General features: G+C 34.1%; 1 protein-coding gene and 1 long non-coding RNA gene across 5 annotated transcripts; one reads left to right on the plus strand and one right to left on the minus strand.

The window, feature by feature from the left end:
* Window positions 1-9,653: 9,653 nt before the first annotated feature.
* LOC138133063 (putative leucine-rich repeat-containing protein DDB_G0290503) lies at window positions 9,654-17,996 on the plus strand. 4 transcript variants are annotated; one of them, XM_069050859.1, is made up of 7 exons: window positions 9,654-9,869; window positions 9,928-10,113; window positions 10,170-10,235; window positions 15,436-16,264; window positions 16,317-16,599; window positions 16,647-17,300; window positions 17,696-17,996. In XM_069050859.1, the coding sequence occupies exons 4-7, from the start codon at window positions 15,438-15,440 to the stop codon at window positions 17,774-17,776; spliced, it is 1,845 nt and encodes a 614-aa protein (XP_068906960.1). In that variant the 5' UTR covers window positions 9,654-9,869; window positions 9,928-10,113; window positions 10,170-10,235; window positions 15,436-15,437; the 3' UTR covers window positions 17,777-17,996. The 4 variants fall into 4 exon arrangements, with proteins under 4 accessions (XP_068906960.1, XP_068906965.1, XP_068906972.1 ...); XM_069050864.1 differs by having other exon boundaries at window positions 9,951-10,113; XM_069050871.1 differs by lacking the exons at window positions 9,654-9,869; window positions 9,928-10,113; window positions 10,170-10,235; window positions 17,696-17,996 and adding exons at window positions 10,261-10,504; window positions 17,380-17,684.
* Window positions 17,997-19,466: 1,470 nt separating this feature from the next.
* Window positions 19,467-19,822, minus strand: LOC138133157 (uncharacterized). The gene is made up of 2 exons (XR_011160262.1): window positions 19,653-19,822; window positions 19,467-19,548 (listed from the first exon to the last, which is right to left on the minus strand). It is a non-coding gene; the product is annotated as an uncharacterized lncRNA (long non-coding RNA).
* Between the last annotated feature and the right edge of the window lie 2,952 nt (window positions 19,823-22,774).

The following is a 22,774-nucleotide window of genomic DNA, read 5'->3' on the forward strand; positions in this document are numbered from 1 at the left end:
TGAAACCTTACGAGAAATAGATTATTTATGGTCAAAATTAAATGACATTTTTAAAAATTATTTTATCGGTATTGTCAAGTAGACATTTAATTGTCAAATGGACAAAATCAAATTCACATTAGGAAAGTTCTCTTTTCCCGTTTTTTTTGCCATCAACTGTACATACTATTCCGGACACGGAATCTTGGCCACAAATGACATTTAACTGACAAATATGTGTGAACTGGCCTTTATTGAATATAACCCAACTGTTGACTCGATAATGCCATTTCCCTACTTTTTTTGATCTCACAAGAAAAACTTCAAAGTGATTTTTTTAATAAATGTCTAAAAAATGTTGGCCAAGATTCCGTGTCCGGAATAGTAGGTACAGTTCGAAACACGGAATTTCGGGCAACACACTGTCAATGTACTGTCAAAAAATGTAAAATAGGCTTTACATTATTAACCTCAATTTTACCGTTTGCGACGATTTTGACTGACATGCGATTGACGTGAATAGAAAATAAATTTCAAAATTTGACTTCTGAATGTCACATTGACAATAAAGAGTGATTTACATCGCAATTTTTTGAAGTGACAGAAAACTGATGCCCGAAATTCCGTGACATTACGAAATAAGGCTTGAAAAATAATAAAATAATAAAAATAAGTCAATACAGACACAAAAATGGGTACGACCTTGCAAAAGGTCATGTAGTTCTGATTTTTTATTATGTTGTTTGGACCTCAGCAAAGAGTAAAAAACCAAATTTGCAACTTCGAAACACTTGTGCGCGCTGAGTGGTAGCCAAAATCTCCTAAGGTATGAGTCTCATAGAAAAAAATTGAACCACCTTTTTTAAATAGATTAAATTCACTACAATTTGAGACCTAAGTGAACTTTGTGTGTCCAGCAGTTTTCGAGATACAGACCTTCAGAAATTGGGTATTTTTTCCAAGAAGTGAAAAAGTTTTGTTTGCGTCACTTAATTTATTAAATATCGTCAAAAATACTACTCCCATCAGAAATGTCATAGGTAATGAACTTGAAGTACAGGGTTATTCTAAATTATTGTAATCGAAGTAGGCCATGCCCATGTTATTACGTTTTTGCCGCTTTCATGTGAACTGTCAGTTGTGTCGCTGTCACTGTCATTTTTTAGGTGAAAAGTGGGGTGATGAGGATTTAATTTATTTTTGTTAAATTAACGATTGAATCCAGAAATATTCAGTTGTTCTACAATCAATTTTAAAAATATTGAGTTGTTTTGCACCCAATTTAACACATCATTTTGATGATTTTTTTATGTGGAGCGGCAACCATAAATTTTACATTCAGTTTTCACGCCTACTTCGACTGCAATCATTTAGAATAACCCTGTATACTTATTTAGCTTTAAATTATGCTCTGACGCTCACCTACAGGTTCAATGGCAATGTCAATGCTTCTCCCAAAAATGGCATATAACCGAGAACGTTGAAAAGTGGAATTTTTGAAAAATCAATGAAAACAAGTTTTGAGCGCATCAAACATCACGTATAGAGGCTTATACCGACCAAATAAGTTATCTTAACTTAATTTAGTATTTGTGGTTAACAACTTAAAGGGGGTCTTTGAAGTTGGTGGTGAAATACTACCCTCAGCGCCAGACTTGTTCTGGTTGTATGGAAAATCGTCGAACACTCCAAGTATGCCCGTTTGGAACGGGTTCGTGGAGCAGGTCACAAGTGGTCTTGATTTTGATCGCTCAAGAATTAGTTTCCTCTCATTCATCCGTGCTCCACCTACTGATTACGATACAGTGTTCACGTCACTTTTTGAAGCCATCTGCCATCCAGGCAGAGCGTGCGGGTGATTGGACCCTTCACCTGCATACTATCCATACAATGATACTTTTCATTCAGCTAGTCACTATTTCTACGCAAAGAGTGCCCACTTATATCTGCAAAATATGATGGCTCTAGAATTGCGGATGGATCCAACTGAGTTTAAGATGCTAACAGAAGGAGATTTTACAATCCGCCGATCCGATAAGTTTTGGTCCGGCCTGTGGTCAGACTTGAAGCAGAAAGCTGATGCGGTGGAATCTTCAGCAATGTGCTAGCACGGTGGACCGTAGGAATGGTGTTCATGGTATACATAGGTATGCGGGGACAGGTGCCCGTTGGAGTTCAAATTAAACCTAAACAAATATACTTCAAGTTTGTAATATACTTCTTTCCGCCAAATATTCGAACCTGCGCAAAACTGATACAAGTGTGGTGGTGATCGTCATCGAAACGGAGGGCCCTACGTTGTGTTTTTATTTTGGCGGAAAAGTTCGGAATGCAAACGATGAGGGTTCCAGTTGGAAGAGTACCGCAAAATAAAACACATGAGTGAGGGACGCAAAATACCTTTTATTGAAAAATGCCTGTAATAACTTTGACTTCCGATACAATTGGACAGATTTGAACATGTAATCAAAAATGCTGATGAACTATTGGAAGTTATAAACATGAAAAAATAATCAAAGAAATTTGACACTATTCTAGCTGACAGTTTAAACATTTATTTTATACTCGTATTTTCCTTTTCCAAGTACGTTCTTCTTTTGATAAAGGTAAATTGTGATTGGGACTTTGCATTAAATAAATATTTACTACGTTCTTACTTACACTCATTCCCTACAACCTACAGTACTTAATGACTTAATGACAACGTCAATCAATTCAAAGTAGGGTTAAAAGTCAAGACAGTGACATTGATGTCCCACTTTTTTTGCTCCCAATAGTACACCATCGGGGGCTTAGAAGCTGGTGGTAACAAACTCTCGGTCACGAGGGGACTCAGAAGAATAATCTGAATCGTCTGAAATCAAGCAACGGTTGTATAGGCTTATTCTAAATGATTGTAGTCGAAGCAGGTCTAGCAACGCTGCGGGGCTTCACGTCAACATCCCAGAGCCGCATCAAGCAATGCCTTGTGATGAACCAAGTGGGTAATTCAAATTTCCCACCAAGCGTCCATCTCATTTTTTTTTCTACCAACATACGCAATGAAAATAACACCCGCGAAATTCAAAAATGGCCAAGAGCGCGTGATCGTACTTAGTTAATTTCCCTACGTTCTGTTTTTTTTTAAATACAAATTAAACATTACCAGATTCGTTCCAACAGGGTTTGTGAACCACACAGAAGAGTGCAAATAAAACAACACAATAATTAAAACCAGCTATTTATTCAAAGTTATCATTTTCGTTAACGCCGGGATTCATGAATAATAAAACGTCTCGGGAGAGGGCACCCAAGTCTCCTCAAATGTGAGAAGACTACTCATTTAGAACTCTAGGAAAATGGTGAGCTCTGGCCATTCTCCCAGACCCCCGAATGAGGCTCCGCTAAAAACCTCTCCTAAAAATACGAACAAGTCCGAAGTGACAACGTAGACGGGACAGTTAGTGAAAATTGAGCAAAACTGATTTCATAAACAACACAATTCAAATTCAAAAGAAAACAGGAGGGTCATGTACATTACAAACAAACAGTTACTTCGGACCGTTCGAGCGGGAGCGAGCACTAGACGAGAACCTTAGCATGTTTTCTCCTTTTCAAGTTAATTTACAATGTGCGGCAGATACGCTATAGAAGGAGCGAGTGGCCTTGGGTGGTCCGGTGGGTTGTGGCACCTATCCTTACGACTTTAACATTTCCCGCGTACCCGTGATTTAGTGCTAAGGGAAAGGTCCTACCTGCTTTACGTAAGTCAACAAATTGAGGTACTCTAAGTTCATCGGTTGAAGTGAACATTACTTTTCCACAGCAAAAGAAAACACAGCGCGCTTGTCAGGCTACACAGACTCAGGGAAAATAGACCTGATCACATTTCCGGAAGTGTGCCATGGAGCTCGAGTAAAACCCAGCATTCGACAAGTCCTGCCAAGCGTTAGGTTTTTGGGTCTCCCTTGGGGTGCAAATTTTATGAGGGCCGCGAGGTCGTGTTCAACGTTGGGAGGTTAGAGGAAAAACAAAACCCCTCAAACAGAGAGAGACCCTCGCGGTAAGGTCTAGAATTTACAGCTACAGCAAACTGGAAAAAAAGCAAACAAAAGAAGAAACGCGACAAATATTTGTTGACAGAACTATCTAGAAACACTTTCAATTTGGGATGGAAAGGTGGTAACAACCATTAACACATACATAACAATAAAACAAAAAACACAGTCCAGTCGACCCTAGCCTATTAGAGCCGGATCATCGACAAGGGGGGGGCGCCCTGAATAATATGGAGGGCGCCCCGGGACTAAATGTAGTAGATCCCTAACTAAGGAACAACCCACGGAGACACCTGAAATATAAACATTTGGTTGCTACCGGGATGGAAAGTGGAAACTTTGCAATTTTGATTAAAGGGTTGAACAATATCTAGATGCTTGCCACACCAAAAGCGTCACTCGGAATAATTAGAAGGGGATCAAAAATGAGGGAGTGCGCTTATAAAAAGTAAAAGCCACAGACCCACGCTAAAACTTGGCGCCCTTTTCTTTTAGGAAAGTTAGTGAATTGTAAAACCAGATTTGACAACAAAAAACGTGATCCGTGCAATTTTATAAAATTTACAAACCTAGAACCAGGCGGCCTTACTCTCCTTCACAAGCTTACAAATGTTAAAAGCGTGATACATGGGGATGGTCGAGATAATTGCGGATTTTATACAATATGGTGGGAACATCAACAACCCACGTGCGACCATCATGATAGTTAAAATACATTTCGCGCGAAACAGACATAATTTTAGTACCGCAAACATACCTAGTTCAAAACAGAAGCTGGACAACAACATTTAGCCCAGTTCAATAAAACCAACTAAAATCGCACAATTAGCACACAGAAAAAATACACGGTACTTCTGTACTACTCTGCGGTCAAGAAAAAGTGCCCTCCAAAAAAAAAACATGGCCGTTCATCCCCCTGTCGACTTTCACCCACGCCCCCAAGCGGTCGCCGACGGTACCGAACGCCGGTAATTCTATAGCTTCATTGGCGGTTAGTTTTGAATTCAAAAGCGGTTATCTCAGCCTAGACCTAGATCCGCTTCCGCTAACTAACCGTTGACCCCACGTTACTTTACTAGCTAACCCCACGACTTCCCGAATGTCACCTAGCTCCTATAGGGTCGTACCTACAACATTCTAACTCTGACTCATCCGAAACCTAACGGTGCTTACTTAGCGACACATGGAAAACCCGAGTTTAATTTAACAGAACAAAGATTAAAATATTAAAAATATAAGTAACAACATAAATAGCGCCACCTCCTCTACGTGACTACCAATGCTACAATCGCTGGCTAGGTTAAACTAAAATGGCGGGTAAAGTGCCGTAACGAAAATGGTGGCAAAAATGGACGCACGTGAGTCAGGCGATGGCTACTAATTTGCGAAATTAATTGATTGCCTGAAAATTACATCTTCCGGGAGAAACCTAGGGGATAACGCTTAAAATTAACAACTCGGTGCTTCTCGAGAGAAACAGAATGCAACAAAATAATATCTACAAACATATCCTCTACCACGTGGTCCTGGTATCAAGGAAAAAAACCACGAACGCGGGTTAATTTTTCGGGGGTGCATTGAAAAGTTTAATTCTCCAAAGGAGGCACAAAATATCTACATAAACGGGACGGTAGCGGGATTGATTTCTCGTTTAACTCACGGTTTCAAAAAAATGGATCGCTCTCAACACTGGATTCTTTTCGAAACAAAAGCAAAAACACACCGTCACACGTCGGAACCCGCCAAAAAAGTGGCCTCTCTAAAGTCACTAGATATGTAGTGACGTTAGGCCTCTCTTCCCCTATCTACCCTCTACCTGCCGTGTTGCCAACCCCTCCCTTAATTCCTCGTCTGTCCGGTAGTACTTTCGTTTTTGGCGCGCTATTGTGGCGGTGGGTAATTCAAATTTAAATTTTAAACTATGTCACTACAAGTGCATTACTTTTCACATGTGAGGAGTATTTTTTACGATACTATTTAATAAAATAAAAGACCTAAACAAAACTTTTTCACTTTTTGGAAAAAATACCCAATTTTTGAAGAGCTGTATGTCGGAAGCTACTGAACGCACAGAGTTCACTTAGGCCCCAAATTATAGTGAATTTAATCTAGTTTTAAAAAAGTAAGTTCAACTTTTTCTATGAGACTCATACCTTAGGAGATATTGAGCAAAAACTGAAAATAGTGCGAAAATGTTGTTGTTCTTTGGCTACTATGCAGTCTTTCGAAATTACAAATTTGGTGCTGAGGTCCAAAGTCCAAACAACATATTAAAAAATGGGAATTGGGTGCCTTAAAGGCCCTTATAAACGTGTATCATACGCTATTTTTTATTATACCCGCACTACAATCTGAAAATTATAACAAAAAAAGTTAATTGAAATACCTCTTCCGAAGTACCTAATCTATGTCATTAGTCGTTGATATAGAAATGGTCAATTGTTGTTGTTCGTTGCCATGTAGGTGAATTGGTTGTTACCTAAGCAACCCTGAAAGCTTTTATTTGACGAATTTGTGTGTAAATTGAGCCTTTTTTGGCAAGCGTGGGCCATTTTAAAACGCGAGTGAAACGAGCGTTTTAAAGGCCCACGCGTGCCAATAAAGGCCCAATTTACACACGAACGAGTTGAATACAACGTTTTTTTATTCGACGAGCCCCTTAAAGGCTCCAAATCGCTTAAAATCTTTAAAATTAGCTTGACGTTTCGTTTTGACAAGTTGTGACATTTATCAAAATCCGTTCACATAGGAGAAAATTCTCAAATTCTGACAGTGTAGAACAAAAAAGGACCTTTTTCGCACGCATTTTAGTGTCAAAAACAGGAATTATGATTCACATTATAATGATCTATACTCCGTACGGTGATAGATTGCACGTTTTTAAATTCTAGTTCCAAAACATAAAGCAGTGAAAAATACTAAACTCTCCATCTCAATTGTTTCACGTTATGTAGAAAACCGTTGTATCCCTGCAGATTAATTCCCGCCAAACCAGTTTCTGTGTCTGTCTTCTGTCAAAAAACGTGCAATCTATCAGAGTACGGAGTATATAGTCCATTCATTTTAAATCTTGGGTTTAGTAATAAAACTTGCCTGCTTTGACACTTGTCCGAAACTCAGTGAATCTAAAACTGTGTTCAATACCGAGTGTCAACTACCAAACCTGACCATAGGAATTTAACATGAAAAATAGTTTTTGCGTGATTTCAGGTACCTACTTCATTAAGAAATTGATTAAATTTAACATTTGTTAAATGGTCAAGTTATTAGAAACATTTTTATTCACATTTATCAAAATGTCGAAATATGTTTGTGTTTAAATTTACTACTAAAATCGCCCAATAATTTGATTATTAAAAATACCATCCCAAACATTACATTTCTGAGGGCATTGCGTTCTTGTAGTTAAATTTATCCGCGGATTTTCTTGAGACAAATATCGAGTGTTCTGGGTGGCTCATTATTTAACATACATTTGCATTGGTCAGTAAAACATCTGTTTTTAGGTACTATAAATATGTTCTGCTTACCTTATCTATACGACGGGTGCAGGTAATAATAAGACATCCCAAGCGTAGACAGAAAGTACTATTGCGAGCAAAAAAAGTGGGACATCAAACTTCTGTCAGTTTTGAAAAATTCAATGTAGTTCAAGCTTTATTGTCATTTTGCCTTTGATTATTGTCATAGAAATTTGACACTATTCAAGCTGACAGTTTACAATTTTATTTTATACTCCTATTTTCCTTTTCCAAATGCCCTCTTCTTTTGATAAAGGTAGATTTTGATTGGGACTTTGCATTAAATAAATATTCACGTGTGCTTACTTACATTTATTCCCTACAATCTCCAATACTTAATGACAATTCAAAGTAGGGTTAGAATCACATAAGGGTTATTTCACATTAAAAGTCAAGACAATGACGTTGATGTCCCACTTTTTTTGCCCGCAATAGTACATAATAATGGGGTTTTCCAGAATTTTAAAAATACAGGACCGGCCGGCCGTAAGCCACTAAACAATTATAGTCTTAGTTGTACCGTTCAAGAAATAACTTGTGTTGTGTAAAGTGAATTCAGTGCGTTAATTTTACTCAATATGTCAGGTGGTTTGGGTCATTTGACTTATCAGTCTGAACAAATTATTCTTAATGTGCTGGAATATTTGTTGCCAATACTGGTGAATCATCTAGTGAATTTGATTCAGATGACGATTAATTTTCTATTTGTTTATGTAAGTATTTTATTATTTTATTTATTAATTTACTTTAAAGTATACATGTAATAGATACTTTATTAATTACTCTTATTTCTTGATTTAGTAATCTTATTTCTCAAATACAAAATTTTCCAATACAAAATCAACAATCTCTTAACATTTTTTTGGTCACTGATCGCAAAATGTGTTTTAATTTTTTTTTATTTGCGGATACTTTAAGGTCTCTTTCTTTTGCTCGTCGATAAGATGGTGAAAGTACGACGTGGTACCAATTTTATGTGAACAGAGGGATTACTACTTTACAGTACCCACACAATGAAAACTTGCCGCTTTCGTAATTTACGGCGTTTTGAGTTTACAACTTTACCCAAGATTTAAAATGAATGGACTATACCTACATTACTTCTTTCCGCCAAATATTCGAACCTGCGCAAAACGTGTACAAGAGTGGTGGTGATCTTCATCGAAGCGGAGGGGCCCTACGTTGTGTTTTTCTTTTGGCTGGATTTAAAAATCGCCAAGTTTTAAATTAGTATTTTAAAATAAGAATAGCACCAATTATCTTATTTTTAGTATCATTTTAAGCGTAATAATTTCACCTTTCTAGTGATACCATTACCTTAGCTGTAAGTTAAATTGGCGAGCAGGAATCAGCAAAAACGTTCAATACAATGTTAATTGCCTATGTTCGAGTTTGAGAATGCACAGGCTGTATTTTACAGTGTGGCCAGGAAAGTGGTGGCAAGATTTCTAATTAGTTCCACCAGATGGAATTAAGAGAAAATATTTTTGATATATGGCAACATTACAAAACATTGTCCGTGTCACTGTAAATTAGGTTAAGCAAAAGTCAAAAATAATGAACATCTAAACATTCAAAAATGTATTTAAAATAAAAGTTGTCACTACTTTCGTGGGTACACTGTACTATTGGGGACACGGAAAACTGGGCAGATGTGTCATTCAGTTGTCAAAATTTCTAAACCATACCTTAGCTACTCATAACCAAGTTTTTGAAAATATCAATTATAATGACGGTAAAGGTTTTACATTGACACTTTTTGAAATGACAATAACAGACTGCCCAGGATCCCATGTCCCTCATTGTACAATGCGATAACGCATTTTTATTATTGAACTGTCGTAAAATTAGATCACTGATATTTGAGAAATGCAAATACAGCGTGATCAAAAAGGACTGTTTGAGTTGGCAGTACTGATTTTTACCAAAGTTTTACTTTTAAAGGTATAACGAGAGTAACTTTCAGTTGTTGACGGCTTCACACTGACAGTTGACAGCTCAAGTTGTTTCTTACCGTTGATTTTTATCGTGGAGGAAGAAAAAGTCTTTTCTCCCTCCACGATTTTTATACATACATAACCTACAATTTTGTCGCTGTTGATTTCACATGAAATACCTGTCAAAAGACGTATCCAGTTGCAGAATTGCAAACAGCCGAATAAAAAAATGCTCTTAATTGTATTGCCAACTTCTTTTTGATCATCCGGTATATAATTGTGTCAAAATAAATTACTCCCTAGGATTTAGGGATTTTCGTTACTAGGTTGCCATAAATTTGGTTAGGTTGGAAGCTATGTGGTTTCTGGTGACAAGCAAAAGATAACTCAAAAATGTAAGGCAGCAAATTCTTTGTAACGGTTGCAAATAGCTAATTTCTCTCTAACTAATAGATGTGTTTTCGTTTCACAATCAGTTTTGATTTCCGGCTGTACATAAAATGACGAACATATATTTTTTACAACCTTATTTTTACAAGCAATAGAACGAGAGCCCTAATTTTTCTAATGTTGGTTATACATGGAAACAACTAATGTCGCCAAGAAATCAACAGCCACTTATAATAATAATTTGAACAGGTAAAAACGTATTCTTGATTCCTAGGTTATGTTTTCAAATATTCCTAATTTTACAGATTTCTAAGAAACGTTTCAAGCTGGTTCACGCTCAATTTAAACCGTCAAATTAATTTGACATTTAAGTAAGTAATGACTTTATTTATAGACAATGATTTCATACACAATATAAATGTAATTGGTTTCGCCTTATCTGTTGCAAAAATGATTGTTATTGTATGATTTTGTGTACTTATATAAAAAAATCCTACAGATGCTAATTTGTAAAAACAAGAACTAAATATATAGGTACCTATCCTATTTATAGTTCAGCAGTTTATTCATAATTGAACAGAAATTCATAAATCAGCCATTAATTAAATGAAAAACGAATTAAATTTTCACATACATGCAGGTAAGTAAGCACCTATATCAATTGGTTTTATGCGTCCAATTACTCAGTGAAATATGTGTTGCCTATTTTAAAAGATTATTGATTGATTGATTGATTTTTTCCATATAGATATTTATAATCAGTATATGAATATTGATAGTAATCTACGTCCAAAACAAAACTGTAAACACAAATGCAATGGACAGTTAACTCAAAATTTTTATTATTAAATAAATATCTAGATGTTATAGCTATAGCTTGTACTTACCTATATTGAAAAAAAAATTAATACTTTTATTCAATATTAAGGCTGCCTATCTGTAACCAAATAAAAAATTTCTAGGTATAATATTAAACATACTCTGCAGCTATTAAAGCAAAAAACAAGTTATACATTTTGCGTTATCCACCATTCAAGTTTATTTTATATGTAATTGAAGCGTTCTTGTTTCTTTTTATAAGTTACAATAATATGACATGTTTACGCTGTACCCCTGTACCTAACATCTTAGAACGGAACACTCAAATTGCCTATTTATGAGAATAGCAGAAGGTTCAAAAATGTTAAATGATTAGGCAACTCAACAAACGCACTTGTTTAACAAGATTCTTTACATTTTTGTAGAGATTTTGGTTGTTAGTTGAATAATTGCAAGGTGGTACAAAAGTACCTAGTAATAATTGATTTCTTTATTTTTATATAAATTGAGAAGGAGATATGTATATATGAAAATTAATAAAATCTAAATCATTTTAATTTTTCACGCCAACCAATAAATTTAAATGAATACCGCATTTATCTTGATCTAAAAAGCGTTTAAAAATCTAATCACCAGTAATAACAGTAATTCAGTTGCACCTAATTTACAGCGAAAGTTAAAAATTTTGTAGATATAAAAACTAGACAAAAATGAATAGGGAATTTTTCCTTTTTTGAATTTTTTATAACTAGGTACAGTTTAAAATTTGTAATAAAATGTAATTAAATGTAATGTTTCAAGTACCTGTAACATTTTAAATTTATCTAGTGTTTAAGAATACGGGGGAAGATTGGGGCAATTATTTTGCTTTCTAAGAATAATTATGGAATTCCCTATTCATTTTCGCCTAGTTTATATCCAAATCCTTGTGAAAAAGATATCTTTTATGTTGAAAGTTTTCGCAACCTTTTCATCATAAAAATAAAATCTTATACATATTTACTTATTATACGAGTACAGTGTGAACATAAAGTTTGGAATAAAATTAATAATAGCGTTATGTGATGTTTTTTTAATTGACCTCAAACAAAAATAAACAAACATCTAAGGTTAACAATAAAATTTAACGCACATATTGAAATTGCCCCCCGCTAACGATTTGGCAGTTATCGACACGAGTGTAAAAACTTTGTACTATGCTCAATAATGTCAGAGCTGATTTGTTCCATTTCAGCTCGAATTTTCTGCCCTAAATTTTCTAAATTGTTTGGTCTATTAAAATAAACCGTTGATTTTAAAATAATAACCCTATAGAAAAACAATTACATTAAAAATTAAATAAAATGTATGTTTCTCAAAAAAATTATTATGTAAGGTACCAAATTCATTTATCGATTAGGTAATAGGAAGCTCTATCAGAAAAAGAAGAAAATAGTGGGGGTTGTCATTTAAAAAAATTGGTGATGACGTCATTGCCCAAAAACTAATGATGGCATTTTTCGAAATAAAATCGACCTGTCCAAGCAATTGTTTGCAAAACGTCACATAACACTATTATGAATTTTGTTATAAACTTTATGTTCATATTGTACAGTCGCGAGCAATAAATTTTGGTCGTCAAGGTCATTCTTGGACGCAATCGAAAATGCTCCATCGTAAAAGAGTCGTAAATATCATAACCTATCATCATGTTGTATGACATTAATTGTCATTTTGTTCTCATTTTTTTGACACTTTGTTGACATGGGCATAATCAGGCAGGGAAATTTTTAAAATTTGTGACAATCTAACCAAATTTTGAAATGATATTGACGACCAAAATTTATTGCTCGCGGCAGTTTATTATATCACACAGAAAGGGTAATTTTATATTAATGCATTGCACAAAAGCTCTCATATTACAGCTTCATACTAATACCCTATCACTTTGTAGTCAATATTGCAAAATGTGCTATTAAAAATCAGAGTTTTTATCAATTAATTTACCTCTTTACAATTACTCGTATATTACACTTCGCCGCAAAATTAACGCATAATTTAAAAAATTAATCCTATTCCATTTTACAAATTTTTTCACTGCTAGTTGGAAACCAAAAATGTTCATTCAGATTATCTTCATGTTTTTGTGCGATATTCATTAAAAATCATTGATTAGTTTTTGTTAAATTCTAAAAAAACCAAAATGTTGCACTTTTTGCTCATAGGTATCGAAGAATTTTGCTACATATTTATTAACCAAATGAGCTAGATATTGTTTCTGTCATATTTTATAATAAAATGAATTGTAATCAACGACATTCAAGAAATTTTTCACCGGAAGAATGTACAGTGACTGTAGCATTTTCCGAAGAAGGAAGAACGCAGCAAAGTATTGCAGAACGTTTTGGTGTGATGCAATCAACCATTTCAATAGTCATAAATCGGTACCTAGAAACTGGAATCAACAAAAGACGAACCGGGAAGGGGCGAGAACGAATGACAACGGCTAAACAAGACAGATTTTTAAGATTACAGACGTTAAGACAGAGGTTTGTAACAAGTACTAGCCTTCAAGAAGCCTTTTCTTTGAGGTATAACGCTCCGATCAGCCAAGACACAATTAGCAGAAGGTTAGCAGAACATCAGCTACTACCCTACGTTCCTGTTACTGGTCCACTTTTAACGGCAGAACATCATTTAGAATTTGCTCATGCACATTTAAACTGGCAAGAAGCTGATTGGGCTAGAGTGCTGTTTACGAACGAGTCTAGGTTTTGTAGATTTTCCAATGACAGGCGTATGAGGGTTTATAGACGACCAGGGGAACGTTACGTTCAATGTAACATTGCTCAGACCGTCAGTTATGGTGGAGGCTCAATTATGGTTTGGGGTGGGATATCTTTAGAAGGTCGTACGGAGCTGGTAATTGTAAACCAGGGAAGGTTAGCAGCAGACAGATACGTAACAACCATTTTGGAACCTCATGTTGTACCTTACGCACCTTACATCGGCGAAAATTCCATATTGATGAATGATAATGCCTGGCCTCACACAGCTCAGATAGTGAGACAATACCTTCAGGAAGTTAGAATTGTCACTATGAATTGGCCAGTTCGCAGCGCGGATTTGAATCCCATTGAACATTTATGGGACAAAATGGGCAGAAGCCTAAAAACCTTGTATCCACCTGCATTAACTCTTGGTGATCTTGGAAACCACCTTACAGAAATTTGGAATACTATCGATCAAAATGACATTAGAACGTTGATATCGAGTATGGGTAGACGATGTGAAGCAGTTATTAATGCAAGAGGATTGTTTTTTTTTTCGAAGTTGATTTTGTTAAGCTTCAAAATACCTACCCTGTATATTTCTGTTTATTTAATTAAAAATTACAAAATAAATGCTTTACTATTATAACGTAACTTAATTTTTCATAATACATAATTTAAAATTAAAATTTACAGACTTTTTTTAAGTTTTTAAACAGTATGCGTTAATTTTGCGGCGAAGTGTATATTACCTACCTCTGTCCCAAAATATGGTATACATTTTTTTTACATAAAGTCCATTCAAAAATCAAAAAACCACCACCTGTTGCTTTAGGTTGGTAAAATTTAAAAAATCCTAGGTAGATATTTTTTCATACTATGTTGGTAACTATAAATTAGGACATTTATTTGATTCAAAATAAAATTCAATCGCTTTGAATTCCGTTCATATTGTTTTATTAGCAGCATATTTCATTTATTTATTGATTCTTATTATTTTTCCTTAAACATGCCCAGAAAAACAAGACATTTAATAAAACGCTTAACCTCAAAATTACAATGCTCACCAAATTTTACACTAAACAGCGTTGCCGATAGTAATTATCAAGGAAAATGCGACGTTGGTGGTTTTTTGATTTTTGAATGGACTTTACATACAGGTCGCTAAGTAAGTATGGATACAGCTAAATATTTTCAGAACGGTTTAACAGAGATCGTTTAAATTCGGCACACAGTTAGAAGTGTTGAAATTCTAGCATTTGACATTTTTTTGAATTTTCTAAAATCATTTATTTTGAAGATACAAGGCTAACTTGATTTTTTTTAAATGGCACAGGGGGTCAAATTTAATATCTTTAAAGAGTATTTTTTTTTGGGAATTCAGTGATGTAACCATGCATATCTTATTTTAACCGAAACCTTATAAAAAAATTATCGAATTAATAAAATTGGAAAAAAATCTAACCTTGGAAATGTTGTCTTTATCTATCGTTAATTCTTTGCCATCTGTATTTTGACCAAAAAATAAAGAAAAGCTAATAATAAGTGCAAAAATTAGACATTTAACCGAAACAGAATGTATTTTAATAAAAAAAATAAAAAGTTTAAACACAAAATACATAAATGTTATGCTACAAAAGATTTTCAAAATGACGGCGATGTGGGTGTGTGTTATATCACTGAATTCACAAAAAAATACTATTCAAAAATATTAAATTTGACCCCCTTGCCATTTAAAAAAAATCAATTTAGCCTTGTATCTTTAGAATAAATGAGGGTAGAACATTGAAAAAAATCTCAAATGATAGAATTTAAACACTTATAACTGTGTGCCAAATTTCAACGAGTTCTCGTAAACCGTTCTGAAAATATTTAGCTGTATCCATACTTTTTAGCAATCTGTATATGTATTTTCAATTTCAAACGTATACCATATTTTCGAATAGAGGTGCTTAGTACTATGTATATTTTATCTGTTCTGTGTTTTCTGTTTTTATTTTAGAAATGGATTTACAAGATGAAAGTAATGTATATTATACGGAACTTAGTGAAGAAGAGCCTGGTGATTTGTTATTTAATAATTCCAAACAAGTAGAAAATAATGAACATCAAATAATAGGGGAAGTTCAGCAACCGTTGTATAAATTACAGAATATAGACACAGAAGCCTTAATCAAATCCGAAATTAAACAGTTAATCTTCACAAAAGTCTCTGAAGAAGCAAATGCAAAAATCTTAAACGAAATGGCATATGAAATTGAAGAACAAATCACAAATCTAAGAGCTAAAAACGATGAATTGTTAAATAAAAATCAAGAATTAAATAAAGAAGTTGAAGTAGATTACAACCGATTAATTCAGTCTGAAGAATTATTGGTTAAGACAGATGAAATGATTGGTCTGTTAAAGGAAAACGTAGAAAAACTTGAAAAACAATATAGGGAATCGCGAATTAGTGACCTCCTAGAAAAAAGTAAAAAACAGTACAAGAGCTTGGAATTATTAAAAATATCCTTTGAACCGAAACTGGACCAAGCAAAAGAAAATTTTGAAAGTACTGTATCAGTTAGCGATGAACATAACAAAACATTAAAAAGTGAACTTGATAACCGGCAAGATGTCTTAGAGGACTTAAAAAAGAAACAGGAAGAATTTAAAAGGGTTGTTGTATGTTATGACGATGATATAGCAAATAACTTAGTAAAGAAACATTTGTTGAAAGAAAAGATTGTCGAAGTTACAAATAAGAAAATAAACATAAAGAACGAAATTACGGAACAGGACGATAAATTACATAGTCTTTGTTTGAAAACAGAAAATCAGATTCATAAGTTTGTTTTTATTAATTCACTCGTGATTGTTTATAATTCTTGTATTTTATAGATTTAATGATGTGAAAGAACAAAAAGAGAAATTGGAAAAACAACTAGAAGAAGCAGCTTATGAACTGAATGATCTGCAAACACATTTAACAAATAAATCAAACGATATTTCAGACAGAGAATGCTGTTTGAATGGACTTAGAGATCAGCTAGAGATTGTAAAAACCACTTTTCAAGAGTCTGTTAAGACGCTGCAACAAAAATGTAGAGCTACAGCTACTAAACTAAACGAAATTTTGGCAGAGGTCTCATCATGCAAGAAAAATAATGATCAATTACTAACTGCAAGTATGATCATTTGTTATTTTTTGAGTTAAAGTTTTTTTTTTAGAAATTAAGTTCTCTTAAAATTAAATACCATCAAGAATGTGAAGAAAAGTTACTATTTCTGAATAAGACCATAACTCATCAACATGCTGTATACACTGTAAAAATAAGTCTTCTTAAAAAACAAATGGAAAATGAGATAAAACGAGCCAAACTTGAAGAAATACAAGGTCAATACGAAATTTCTGTTGACTCATTAAATTCTTTAATTAATAGCATTATTAAAGAAAAAGAAAAACTCGGTAATGAACTGACAGAGGTGAAACTAAAATTCGAACGTACACAACTGGACTATAATAAATCTTCTGTCGAAGTGAAAAAAAAGAAAGAATATTTGCTTGCCAATTCCAAATTTTTAAAAGAAAAATCTGAAAATCTACAACAAGAGGTAAACGAAGCAGAAGAATTGTATAAGCGCTTTCAAGAAGAAACTCTTTCTTTAAAACTATTGGTGGAAAACAAGTCAATTTATTTAAATGAAGGCAAAAATAAAATAGCTACGTTAAAAAGAAATTTCGAGGGACTTCTAAAGTCTGGATTTAGATCACCAAATAAAGAAAACATTAACAAAAAAGTCAAATTTAATGAAATACTTTCATTTAAGTCTCCAACTAGCAGTGAAACGTCAAATCTGCATGCAGGAAATTCCGCTCAATTGGTAAATTTTTGTTGGATATTTACATTTACATTCTTAGCTTCATATTCTTACATATTCTAATAAGTTCCTTTAATTACAGAAAACGTACTTACATTAGCGCTATTCAATAGTTATTTAAGGTTTCAAGGATATTATAAGGTTCATAACGGGCGAGGTCGGCAGAGTGAAACCCAAGGGCCTCTGCCTCGAGGGGTGCCCGCCGACCGAGGGCGTATCATTATAACATCCGTAGTGCCTTCAACGTTTAATGTCCGATTAGTTTCATGTGTTTTTAGATTGACATTAATTTGATTAATTTATACCAATCAATCAAAAGTTGTTTGTAAATATAATAACTATTACAAACAATCTGATACCCGATTTTTAATTTTTTTTTAATCTTAAATATTTTTTAGGAAACATCTTTCCACGAATGGTTGCTAGAAGCAGAAAATGAATCTTCTGATTTACTGAATGAAATTGAAAAACCAATATAAAATAACATAATATATAAACAAGACCATGTTGTGTCATTTTAGTTAGGTAGGTACCCTGTTTTAAGTTGGACGTTTCAGTTATTTGTTAATAAGTTATGTTTAAAGTATATACTGTTCAATTTTTTGTTAGTTAATCATTGGAAGGCAAACTTCAGAATATAATAAAATTGTTATTAACAAAGTTTCTTAGTTCATTGTTAAAAATAAAATGTTAATTTTGGATGTTTTATTTTCTTTACATTTCTTTAAAAGATGCATAAGAATAAAGGAAATTTTGATGGAAGTCTAAATAAAATATATGACTGTTAGGATAATACCATTCATTATACCGGGTGTAGAATTGGTTTACGAGACATAGGATTTTACATATAAAAACAAAGAGTTTCAATTATTGGCTCCCCTAATAATTTTATGCCAAAATAGTTAAAATGAAAGTTAGAGAGAATTAAAAATACTGTCTAACTCCACTCTTTGTTTTTTTCTAACATCTTGTAGTACTGAAAGAAAAGCAAGAAAGGAGTTAACACAAAAATACTAAAAAGTAGCACTAGCCATGAAATTTGACTTTTAAAATACTATGTATTTGTCGGATGGTTTCTCTATTATTTAATTGTCTTTCAATTTGCCTTTCAAATGAAGTCGTACAGGACTACAGGATGAATGAAAAGGTATCTTCCATTAAATGCTCAAACTTCTCCACAATTCTTCCAATTGTTTCTGTGCCAGGAATTGATCAGTCTGGGAAACCTGAAGCAAATGTTGCTTGGAAGTTGCTTAAAAAAGATCCTCCATAATAACATTTAAAGAAAGAAATATAATTTCATGCTTAGTACCTAGTACTTACTTTTTACTGTTTTTGTGTCAACTTCTTTCCTGCGTTTCTTTCAGTACCACAAGATGTTAGAAAAAAAGTAAGACTGAAATAAGACAGTAATTTTAATTCTCTCCAACTTTCATTTTAACTATTTTGCCGTAAAATTATTAGGAGAGCCAGTAATTGAAACTCTTTATTTTTACATGTAAAATCCTATGTCTCGTAAACCAATTCTACACCCGGTATGTATTATGTCTATGAAGCTTAATTGCCTGTTATAATTAATCAAAATATTTTCCATACTGATCAAGCATCTTTTGCCACATTTCGGTTTGTAGATCTCCAGTGTCTTCGATTTAGAAAAAACCTTTTAAGGTCACTTTTTACATAACTGACTCTTGATAATTATTTACCAACCAAAAACTACAGCAACGACGGGTACATGTGTTGTTTGAATTTTATGGTGGATAAGCACGTGACATTCAATCATTTGCGCATGCGTCAGATTTGTCGACCTAAACTGTATAATTACCGTTACCGCAAGAACTTCTCAGGGGATATGGTAAATTGCGTACACTCGAGAAATTTGACATTCAGGAACCCAAAGGGTCCTTTAAAATACAGGTAAATTGCGCACCAGTGGTGACGACGGGCGTTCAGTCATAATAATTCTCGTTCAGGACTAAATAATGATCTTCTTTTAACCACTTGGGCACTCCAAAATAAATATATCGGACTTAAAGAAAAAAATTGTTTGTCAATATTCGATACAACTTAGGGTTCAGTAGGTAAACTGCGGTAACTTACAATTTTTACATAATTGAATTTATGTGATTCAGAAGTAGAATTATTCTTATATAAATTAATGCATTCATCTAAGAACAACTGCTTCTTTATTATTTTGCCACATAGTTTTTTTCTCAACATTGGCGCTTCTAATTTTTATTTAAACGGTAGTCTGAAATGTAATAAGAACATTTACAAAATTAAAGATACGAGTATTTGGAAGCGCCGAGTAAAAGTTTTTACTGAAGTGATAGCTGATAGAATAAAATGACTCACATACGTTGGAAATGCCAGCAACAGTTGAACGATGCTAATCCCTTGGTTGCAGCTACCTGGTCAAAACGCCTGAACAATTTTAACCATGTGCGCAATTTACCTGCGTCCCTTCTCAGCTCAGGTTTTCAATTTTCGCTTTGTGTTCTTTGAACAAAACGCCAACGAGCATTAGGTACTATGGCGGACAATAAATTTAGGCCGGCCTGTCATTGAGTTGACATCAAAATGTGAAGCTGGCATTATGTTCAACTAACCCCATTTTCGATTTTCGTCATTCTTGTCATCGTGACAGCGATAATCAAAATTAAAATTGGGAAAAGAAGCGTGCACCAGAGAGAAGTGCTACTACAAATCAGTTATGCTAGTGCGTCATGATCTGTAAGTTACGAAAAAGGCAAAGGAAACGCCAAACAGCTTGAAAACCTTCAGTTTGAGAAACTGACACATCAGTCATAATGACAATAAATGGTCGTTTGCACTGACTTTTTTGAAATGTCAGAAATTTGCCGGCCTAAATTTATTGTCCGCCATAGTACCTACCTACTTTTTGGAAGAACTAACGGAATTAATTTTTTCTAAATTCGGTTTGTACTCGTTACACTGACATCTATGCTTTGATCATTTTCAGTCAACTCCTACTGCACAATTCCTCCAATGTCCAATCCACCAACAAACATAGGTAAAGTCCATTCAAAAATCAAAAAACCACCACCTGTTGCTTTAGATTGGTAAAATTTAAAAAACCCTAGGTAGATATTTTTTCATACTATGTTGGTAACTATAAATTATGACATTTATTTGATTCAAAATAAAATTAAATTGCTCTGAATTCCATTCATACTGTTTTATTAGCAGCACGTTTCATTTATTTATTGATTCTTATTATTTTTACTTAAACATGCCCAGAAAAACAAGACATTTAATAAACACTTAAGCTCAAAATTACACCAAATTTTACACTAAACAGCGTTGCCGATAGTAATTATCAAGGAAAATGCGACGTTGGTGGTTTTTTGATTTTTGAATGGACTTTACATCTCTTTATTTTGAAAAATGAATCATTGTTTGGAACGTTTGCTATACAGGCAGATTCACTTTTGTTCTCATGTAAGCAGTTGATTAAGACATTGGGGATGTTTTTGAGGCTGAAGCAATTCTGCGGCTTGGTTTCTTGAAAATTTGTCAAATTATGCTAAATTTCGTAGTAAATTTGTTAGAAAATGAGAGAGACCCTCGACAGGACCAATGAACGATCAGGATCATAGTCTTTGTCTGTCTTTGTCAGATCCTGATCGTTCATTGGTCCTCTCTCATTTACTACACCTCGCCGCAAAATTAACGCATACTGTTTAAAAACTTAAAAAAAGCCTGTAAATTTTAATTTTAAATTATGTATTATGAAAAATGAAGTTACGTTATAATAGTAAAGCATTTATTTTGTAATTTTTAATTAAATAAACAGAAATATACAGGGTATTTTGAAGCTTAACAAAATCAACTTGGAAAAAAAAACAATTTAATAACGCGTGTTTCATCCTCTTGCATTAATAACTGCCTCACATCGTCTACCCATAATCGATATTAACGTTCTAATGTCATTTTGATCGATAGTATTCCAAATTTCTGTAAGGTGGTTTCCAAGATCACCAAGAGTTAATGCAGGTGGATACAAGGTTTTTAGGCTTTTGCCCATATTGTCCCATAAATGTTCAATGGGATTCAAATCCGCGCTGCGAGCTGGCCAATTCATAGTGACAATTCTAACTTCCTGAAGGTACTGTCTCACTATCTGAGCTGTGTGAGGCCAGGCATTATCATTCATCAATATGGAATTTTCGCCGATGTAAGGTGCGTAAGGTACAACATGAGGTTCCAAAATGGTTGTTACGTATCTGTCTGCTGTTAACCTTCACTGGTTTACAATTACCAGCTCCGTACAACCTTCTAAAGATATCCCACCCCAAACCATAATTGAGCCTCCACCATAACTGACGGTGTGAGCAATGTTACATTGAACGTAACGTTCCCCTGGTCGTCTATAAACCCTCATACGCCTGTCATTGGAAAATCTACAAAACCTAGACTCGTTCGTAAACAGCACTCTAGCCCAATCATTCTTGCCAGTTTAAATGTGCATGAGCAAATTCTAAACGATGTTCTGCCGTTAAATGTGGACCAGTAACAGGAACGTAGGGTAGTAGCTGAGGTTCTGCTAACCTTCTCCTAATTGTGTCTTGGCTGATCAGAGCGTTATACCTCAAAGAAAAGGCTTCTTGAAGGCTAGTACTTGTTACAAACCTCTGTCTTAACGTCTGTAATCTTAAAAATCTGTCTTGTTTAGCCGTTGTCATTCGTTTTCGCCCCTTCCCGGTTCGTCTTTTGTTGATTCCAGTTTCTAGGTACCGATTTATGACTATTGAAATGGTTGATTGCATCACACCAAAACGTTCTGCAATACTTTGCTGCGTTCTTCCTTCTTCGGAAAGTGTTACAGCCACTGTACATTCTTCCGGTGAAAAATTTCTTGAGTGTCGTTGATTACAATTCATTTTATTATAAAATATGACAGAAACAATGTCTAGCTCATTTGGTTAATAAATATTGTAATGATTTGAATACATTACTTTTTCCGCCAAATATTCGAACCTGCGCAAAACGGTAACAAATGCGGTCGTGATCGTCATCGAATCGGAGGAGCCCTACGTTGTGATTTTCTTTTGGCGGAAAAAAGGTTCGGAATGCAAACGGTGAGGTTTCCAGTTGGAAGAGTGCCGCAAATAAAACACACATGTGAGGGACGCAAAATACCTTTTATTAAAAATGCCTGTAATAACTTTGATGAAAAAGAAATTGAAACGAATACAAAGGACAGAAATTAAGTTTAACGAAATACAAGAAATTAACTAGTTGAGTACATCACAAAGGTAAACGACAAGATGAATGAATGAATAACAGAAAAACGGGCACATGACAGACAAAATGACAGTTAAAGCTTGCAAAATAAGTAAACAAATTATGGTGCAGTTATTACAGACAGGGACGGATGAAAAACCCTCTTCAAAAACCGTATCCCAGGTATTACTCATATTTTACAATTCGATTAATGACAAAACAATGTTTAA

Source organism: Tenebrio molitor, chromosome 1 (genome assembly GCF_963966145.1).
Source record: "Tenebrio molitor chromosome 1, icTenMoli1.1, whole genome shotgun sequence".
NCBI lineage: Eukaryota > Metazoa > Arthropoda > Insecta > Coleoptera > Tenebrionidae > Tenebrio > Tenebrio molitor.

Excerpts from the sequence above, each read along its gene's own strand:
- LOC138133063 (XM_069050857.1), top strand. The coding sequence starts at position 10,471 with ATGAAAAACGAATTAAATTTTCACATACATGCAG. Across the intron at positions 16,600-16,646 it reads ATAATGATCAATTACTAACT|AAATTAAGTTCTCTTAAAAT; the intron begins GCAAGTATGATC and ends TTTTTTTTTTAG. Across the intron at positions 17,301-17,695 it reads CAGGAAATTCCGCTCAATTG|GAAACATCTTTCCACGAATG; the intron begins GTAAATTTTTGT and ends AATATTTTTTAG.